The sequence below is a fragment of the Littorina saxatilis genome, linkage group LG14 (assembly GCF_037325665.1).
Source record: "Littorina saxatilis isolate snail1 linkage group LG14, US_GU_Lsax_2.0, whole genome shotgun sequence".
Classification (NCBI taxonomy): Eukaryota; Metazoa; Mollusca; class Gastropoda; order Littorinimorpha; family Littorinidae; genus Littorina; species Littorina saxatilis.
This window is the reverse complement of record NC_090258.1, coordinates 23,682,430-23,690,818: the sequence shown is the minus strand read 5'-3', so window position 1 is coordinate 23,690,818 and position 8,389 is coordinate 23,682,430. Positions and strand designations below refer to the sequence as shown.

At 43.0% G+C, this 8,389-nt stretch overlaps 1 protein-coding gene across 1 annotated transcript; it reads right to left on the bottom strand.

Annotated features, from left to right (window-relative positions):
* Positions 1 to 380: 380 nt before the first annotated feature.
* Positions 381 to 6,534, bottom strand: LOC138946553 (piggyBac transposable element-derived protein 4-like). The gene is made up of 4 exons (XM_070317995.1): positions 6,448 to 6,534; positions 4,910 to 4,994; positions 4,072 to 4,342; positions 381 to 1,645 (listed from the first exon to the last, which is right to left on the bottom strand). Exons 1-4 carry the CDS (start codon positions 6,532 to 6,534, stop codon positions 385 to 387), a joined length of 1,704 nt encoding a protein of 567 aa, XP_070174096.1. The 3' UTR covers positions 381 to 384.
* Positions 6,535 to 8,389: the final 1,855 nt, after the last annotated feature.

Sequence of the window (8,389 nt, the reverse complement as noted above, 5' to 3'; positions counted from 1 at the left end):
CTTTCTAGTTTGCTGTTAGGTAGATTTTTGGTTCCTCTTTCCTGTCATGCTCTCTTTTTCTTCATGAATTCTTTTCTTTTTTCTGCCTTCTTGCTCATTCACCTGTATTTTTTCCAAAAATCTCTTCTCTTGCCGCTTGTCTCGCGATTCATGTATAGTTTAATCTGTTAGTGTTCTGATGTAAGTCCAGCAGTAGATAGGTTAAGCCTATTTTAACATACTGGAAACTGGTAATCTTCCAGTAGGTATTAATTTAGTTTTACTAAAGCCTGCTGGGACACAAGTAATGGGTTAGTGCATTTGTAAACAGGAATCGCTTGACAAGTGGCCCCCTTCATCCCCCCCTTCCTCGTCCTGATATGGCTCTGCGTAGTCGGCTGGACGTTAAGCAACAAATAAACAAACAAACAAACAATTGTTGAAGCGGTTTTCCCTGTAGCTGGTGATCGTAGAGGCTTTCTGGGCGATGAGGCGATGGGCGATCCAAGCGTCTCGACAGCCGTTCTTGTCATCTCCTCTCGGTCCAAGGCAATCACAGGCCATTCGTATATAATTCTGTGGTGGGTAGTAGTTACCAGCCAGGCTCTCCACCACAGACACCATAAACAGGTACCTGGACAGTACAGGGGCATAAGAGGTATTCATCTTGTAGAGCAGGTAGCTGTTTAGGATTGCCCTGCCAAACAGAGAGAATGCCACCTTTGTTGTCCACTTCATGGTCCTCCTCTCCGCCAGGTACATGTAGAGTTGGGCGTCACCCAGGTCCACTCCTCCCATGGCCCTGTTGTAGAGAAGAACAGTGTTTGGCTTCTGGACCCTGTTGCCCCTCCTGTTCTGGTGTTTAGAGTAGCCAGCTGTGGCAGCAGTTGACAGCAGAACAGGCTTTCTATTGCCATCCTTGTATGCCACACACAGCAGCGGTCCTTTCCTTCGCTCGGACACTTCCCCGTTCCTCAGCCTTCTGGTGATGCAGTCTCGAGGAAGGCCTCTTCTGTGTGTCCTCACAGTGCCAGTAGCAGTGGTTTGCTGAACATGCAGAGTTTGGAACAGCAGTGGTGAGGAGAAATAATTGTCAAGGCAAAGGTGGTAGCCTTTGTTTAGAAAGCCAGAGTCCCGCATCAGCCACATGACGAGGGCATACGTGGTGCCGTGTACATTTTCTGGATCTCTTGGGTTATGTGCACCCTTGCAAACCTCAAACCTGCACAAATATCCGTTGGTACTGTCGGATAGACACCACAGCTTGATCCCAAAGCGGGTATGCCGTTTGTTTGGCATGAACATGCGAAGGTGAGGGGTCTTTCCCTTGTATCCAATCATGCTCTCGTCGATGGATATGTCCCAATGAGGCTGATAGTAGTGAAGAAATTTCTCACGAAAGTGGTCTATCACTGGCTGGATCTTGTACAGCTTGTAGTTGGGATGGTTTTGATCTGGCATGTTGTTGTCTGCAAAATGGAGGAACTTGAGCAGAAGCTGGAAGCGGTCTCGGGAGAAGTGCTTGATGAACCAAGGTGTGGACTGACTTTCATGAGAAGAATCCCAGTAAGCCTGTAGATTTGCTTTCTGGATTAATCCCATGTTGAGGAAAATACCAATGAAGGCTCTCAACTCTTCAAGGTTTGTCTGGCCCTGCCTGATCCACCTGTGGACTCAACTGATCAGCATAACGATTTGTGTCAGCCACATACTCAATGGAAGTTGTTCCTCGGTGAAAATATTTTCTTGCAGATGTTCTGATGTGTTTTCTGGGGACCTCTGGTTAGAGCTGTCTGGACAGTAGCTGCTTGTGGTAGGATTGGAGATGTTTGCTATGTCAGGTGTCATTATGTCATGATGGTCTGGCACTTCCACTACGCATGGGACAGGGTTTTGATCAGGCACATCCAGGTTTTCCACTGCAGTGTTGATATCGGGGCAGTCTGACACCGGTAATGGTGGAGGACGATCTGTGACAGATGATGGGATAAAATCCGTGTCGGTGAAAACATCCTTATTGAATGGAAAGATTCCAGTTTTCTCAAAACCAGCTGTAGTGTTGCGCACAGTCACTGTATCTTTCCACGCTTCACCAACAATTCCGGGTGTTGCATATATTGTCATGCTTTGGCCTGGGTGACAACGCATCCAGTTTTGCTGTGCTTGGGAGATTCGCTTCTTCAGTGGGCCGAAGAAAGAAATATCTAGTGGTTGCATTTTGTGGGAACAATGTGGTGGGAAAGACAGCAAAATTATGCCATTTTCTTTTGCAAAGTCAAGAACTTAAATAGCCAAATGAGAATCATGATTGTCCAATAGTACGAGAACAGGTGACTCCTTTGATGGTCTCACGTGATGCTTGAAATGTTCCAAGAACTTCGGGAAGTTCTCTTCCGTCATCCAACCAGACTTGTGTGCACTTCCCTTAGATCCAGTAGGGGCTCCTGTGAGGAAATGGTCAGAGAACTTGACCCTTGGAAACACAAAAAATGGTGGAACTGAACGACCATCTGCAGATATTGCAGCACACAGGGTGACTAGTTGTCCCCTCTCTGATGACACCAATGATCCAACTTGTTTGGCACCAGTAGGTCCCACGACTTTGCGAGGCTTTTGGACTGTCACCACCCCCGTTTCGTCAACGTTCCATATCGGCATATGTCCTTCGCCTCAAACTTGTACCTGTCGATTACAGTGCCCAACTTATGAAATAAGTCATCAATGTTTGCTCTGTTAAGGGGAGGTTCTAGTATAAAATATCCCCAAAATCGCTTCAGTTGTGTTCCTATTTAGAATGGGAAATATTAATGGATTTCGGCTCAAATAAAGTCAAATGCATTGCTGACCCATATATTGTGTTAGTTAATATGTCACGACAACTGCCGTTGAGAAACAATTCAACGGAAAAACATACATTATCTAGAAACCGAAAATAGTGATTTTGGCGTTTCCTTGATAATTCTTCAAGGAGCGCACATTTTTTAAAGAAATTCAAAACATACAATAACATGTAATTGGACTACATTTTGTGGAATCAAAATTACGTTATTTTAATTAAAACGTTGATTTCATCATATTTACATATAACGGTTTTAACTGACAAGCTATATTTTCTTTGATTTTATCCCGACCCACAAACGCCTTCCACAAAGTGTAGTCCTATGAATACTAAAAAGCCATGCTACGTTTTGTTCCAGTCGGTTGAGAACATTTTGAGTTATCAAGGAAACGGCGAAGCAAGGTGCCGAAAACATCATTCTGAGAAAAAAAGGCTTCAAAGTTTAGATACTTTTTATTCTTGTTGAAATTCACAACATTTCATAAAGATCGGTGAAAAATTAGAAAATAACGGTTTATAACTGACAAAAGCTTGGTTTTCTTCTGAAAAGTACGTATTGAAACTCAGTTATGGACAACGGACCTACTCACAAAATTTCATAAAGATTGGTGAAAAAACGGGATTTAACGGTTTTTTAACTGCCAAAAATCAACTTTTTATTCTTGTTGAAATTCAGTTAGGGACAACCAACCTAACCACAACATTTCATAAAGATCGGTGAAAAATTAGAAAATAACGGTTTATAACGGGTTTTTAACTGCCAATAATTAACTTTTTCTTCTTGAAAAGTTTGTATTGGAGATCAGTTAGGGACAATGGTCCAATTTTGGTGTAAATCCGACGATTAGGGACCAAGAAACAAGGAGCAGAGTGTTTTTTGGCGGTTAAACTGTCATTTTAACGGTTTAATGATTTGGTGAAATTTCTTCCACCACAATACTATACAATGTTTTATCTACCCATTATTGCAAGAACCCCAAAATCACAACTGAAGCGATTTTGGTGATATTTTATACTAGAACCTCCCCTTAAACGCTGTAGCACGACCAATACTGGTAGCTTCAGGTGTTCTGATAGAAATACAGTCTTTATGTCTCTTCATGAAGCCTGAAAACCAGTCAGCCCCAGCACGTTCTTTCTCACTCCATGACTGGGGCATAGGGATGTCAAATTGCTTTGCACACTGATATGCCAAGACACGGACCTCGATTGGGCACAATCCAAAATATATGTCACAAGCATCTTTCAGGTACTTGACCAGTGCCAGCTCCTGTTCGTCAGTGAAGACCTGTCGGTGTCGGGTATACCCTAAAGGAAGACCTGCAACATTTTTCTCTCGCTGTGGGGCAGACAGGTTCTTAAATTTCAGAAGCTGGCGTCGGAGTGTTGTCTTTGGCACGTCGAAAAGAGCAGCAGTTTTCTTCACCCCATCTTCTGTGGTGTGGTAGTGATCTATCGCCCTGCGAATTACATCTGGCATGCATCCTCTGCTGGTCTTTCTTTCTGTTCTCACCATAGTGGAACCTACACAAATGCAAAAAATAAATCACCAAAGTGTCCCAGTGATTTGGCACGCACACAGGCTTTCTCTCTCTCTCTCTCTCTCTCTCTCTCTCTCTCTCTCTCTCTCTCTCTCTCTCTCTCTCTCTTTCACACACACACACACACACATACACACACACACACACACACCGACACACATACACACACACACACACACACACATCAATCTCACGGTTATTTAAAAGAACAAATAAACACAAAAACAGTGTATTATCACGAAAAAAAGAATATACACTATATGGGGCATGTTGGCCCTACCCCCCGGGGCAAGTCGGCCCCTGGAACCAACGTGCCCCATCACATGAGGACCAACTTACCCCAACACAGGAAATTATATTTGGAGGGGTAGCAATAAACACTGACACTGGGCAGAGCAAAAGTATCACTTTCCAGTGAAACCGTTGATATACATGTTTTGTTCATATATGTTTTGTCTGACCGATGCGATTCATTAGCGCTGAAATCTGATCCAAACAAATCTTTAACAAATTTACTCCAAATGATCAAAATCGGTTTTTTATCACTTACCTCCCAATATCTGCATCAGATTGGCGCCATATTTTCTGTGCAGGAAGGCGGGCAGTCGCGTGACGTAGTCACACGAGCAAAATGTCTAAATACACCAAAGGAATCAAATAAAAGCCAATAGTCCAACTTACCCCGGGGGTCGACTATCCCCGGTGTCCCCTATCCTATGGCATCAATGAAAAAAGTGTCTATATAAACACCAATCCTTTGCGAATTTACCATAATAATTATTTACACTAGCATTATACTTTTCGATCAAAAACCTTTGTTTAACAATTTTCACAAAAACATTTAGTGTTGGGACTGTCTTATTTAATTTGGCTCCAAATATACTTTGTTTGGCAAGGAGAATAAACAAATCAAAAACAGCATCCGTATGAAAGTTGTCTAAATACCCTAAAATGACAAGCTCTTTTGACAAATTCAAATTACTGCAATGTGGGAAATTTAGGCATAACCATTCTGTGAAATCAGACCAAAACAAATGTTCTAAGGTTTCCTCTTCCTGTGTACAAAAGCTACATAGTGATGTGTCAGAAATGTTCATCAAAAATAACTCCCGCAGTGGGGCACTGCGGTTATGAAATTAAAGGCCCCTCCTGTTTTTGGAACCGCAGGAGCTTTCTAGTTTGCTGTTAGGTAGATTTTTGGTTCCTCTTTCCTGTCATGCTCTCTTTTTCTTCATGAATTCTTTTCTTTTTTCTGCCTTCTTGCTCATTCACCTGTATTTTTTCCAAAAATCTCTTCTCTTGCCGCTTGTCTCGCGATTCATGTATAGTTTAATCTGTTAGTGTTCTGATGTAAGTCCAGCAGTAGATAGGTTAAGCCTATTTTAACATACTGGAAACTGGTAATCTTCCAGTAGGTATTAATTTAGTTTCACTAAAGCCTGCTGGGACACAAGTAATGGGTTAGTGCATTTGTAAACAGGAATCGCTTGACAAGTGGCCCCCTTCATCCCCCCCTTCCTCGTCCTGATATGGCTCTGCGTAGTCGGCTGGACGTTAAGCAACAAATAAACAAACAAACAATCAAAAATAACAGGCGTTGAGTGGGAAAAATTCTATGTAGTATTCTATATTGGAACCACCTCAGGTATGTGTCTTGTGTAGTTCGCCTTATTGTCAAAAACACCTTTCTAACATTTACATCAACATTAAATAAATTAGACATTGTAACAGTATCGAATTCACATTAAAAGATTTTAAAATTCCAATCTAATATTGTATGAGACAGGGATGATCAAGGCAAATTGGGAACACCTACCCTATAGGATGCTGATTTTGGAACCACGTTCGAATTCACAAGACAGACCAACAGTCACCAAAAGTAAAAACAATACAGACTAACAGAGGGCCTTCTTCACAAAGCTCTAGTACAAAGTTGACTTACCTGGACTTCAGCTCATTGTAGATTTTGCTAAAGAAGTCCGGGTGTTTTAAACTTTCCATAGTTCGCTGTTGACGACAGGAGGCCAGATTTTCCTGCATGCTGCTTAATTCTTTGGAAATGTCATGTATTTCACTAATGAAATATACCTTCATGGCCTCTTCTATTCCAGGACTATGTGTCAACACTGGCAACAGTTGTTCCACACTCCCCAAATCCACTGCTGCAATCAACATCTCTTTTTCTTTTGAAGACAGGGAGGTCAGGCCTGGAGGAATGTTTTCGTTCCTTCTTGATTTGGGACTGGGACGAGTGGGTGTAGGTGGAATCAAAAATACGGAATCCGCTCGCGGCGATGACAAATTTGAATCTGAATCGACGCAGACACCTGCAGCTGGAGAATCAAACGCGCGATTTTTCCTTGTAGTCGTCATTTTCCCAGATCTCTCTTCCTGCTCTTGTAGTGGAGTTTTCGGCATCCGTTTAGAAACTTTGGCGTAAACCTTTTTAAGAGGGAGACAAACTTGAACGACGACTTCATATTGTTTGTGCAACTTGTGCACATGAAACCTTCCGATTCTTCCATTTCTCGGCGAACATATTCTCCACTGAGAAACTCAACCATTTCACCAAGCTGTTCATTCTTCCACCCACGTTTGCCTAAACCCCAGGGGTGGGATTTCTACCGTCCCTGATGGATTTCCGTCCCAGAAAGAATTTTGGATTTTTTTTTTATATACTTTTTTTGTTAATCCCTGTCAGCTGTTGTTTACACTCCGTTCTGTGAACAGAAGGTCAACTTCCTTTCACCAATACCACATTGACCAAATTGAGTGACATGTAGGGAGCAGCTATGTCATCCTGGCGAATGTGGCATCTTAGTTGCTATCTATTTGAAAACTCCAATGTTGGCCTCGTTGACTGTCTGTGCCTTTCTCTTGGGTGCAAGCTTCTTCCTCGAAGAAAATCCCCCGATGAGGTGATCCGCAAGATCAAGACAGAAGTCGAGGAGGGCGTAGCTCGTCTTGGGTTTGTCCATCACAGTCTGGTCGTACAGAATGTAGGCATTGTTGATGCAGGCGTCGAACACAAAGCTCATCAAATATCTCCAGTATCTGCGGCTCTTCTGCACAGTGTTGTAGTAGCCTCGCATTTGGTCTGAGTTGTCAACTCCGCCCATGTGTTCGTTGTAGAGCTTGACAACAGATGGGCATGGCACGGCAACTCTGGCTTGCTGGGTCCTGTCCCACCTCAGCACACTGTTGTCTTCGTTGCTGCAGTTGGTAGAAAGGAATTTGACATCTCTCTTGTCGTGCCAAACTGATACGTTGTCCTTCTGAAAGACAAGGCTCTGCCCCTTTGTCAGCTTTCGGTGCTGCTTCATGCCTACTGGCAGGCCAACCCGGTTGGATCGGACGGTGGCACACGCATATGTGCCTTCTGCCAGTAGATCGGTCATCAGCGTCACAGAGGAAATTGTTTTTGTCAAAATACAGGTGATGATGCAGTCCAAAGAAAGGGGAAGACAGTCTCATCACCACATCATGGCTCAGACCATGTTGTGTGCCATCAGCTCTCCTCCCCGTGTACACTTCAAACTGGAGAAGATATCCTGTGTTGGATTCGGCGGCACACCACACTTTCATGCCCCATTTGATGGGTTTGATGGGCATATACATTGCGAAATGTGCTTCTTCCTTTGAAAGCTGAAAGTAAAGTGGCATCAGCCTCTGTCACAGGTCCTAAACTCGATATGGCCTTTTCGGCCCGTCTTCCGGATGACAGTTCTGTATTCTCTGCAGAGTTGAAAGCTTTACAGCTATCGGCTCTTACCGCCGTGAAGGGAATTCAGCTAGCAGTGTTTCCCAACCTAAAAAAACATGAAGTTTTTTCTCTCCCAAGCAAAAGGTTATGAAGTTTTTTTACTCCCAATCCAAATGTTAAGGAGTTTTTTTTCCTGCGGTGCGGTATTAATTAATACTACATAAAAAATAGCCTTCATGAATGCACAGCTGTGATGGATTTTTTTCAAAACTATTAAGGTGTTGTTTTAAATGTTGAGTTTTGACTTGGTATTTGCGCGCGCTCGCA

Bases quoted from the DNA above. Each gene is read 5' to 3' on its own strand.
- LOC138946553 (XM_070317995.1), bottom strand. From the start codon at position 6,534: ATGTTGATTGCAGCAGTGGATTTGGGGAGTGTGGAACAACTGTTGCCA. The intron at 4,995-6,447 runs GTATATTTCATT...TGGTGTATTTAG, and splicing joins GAATAGAAGAGGCCATGAAG to ACATTTTGCTCGTGTGACTA. The intron at 4,343-4,909 runs GTAAGTGATAAA...GCATTTGTGTAG, and splicing joins TCTGATGCAGATATTGGGAG to GTTCCACTATGGTGAGAACA.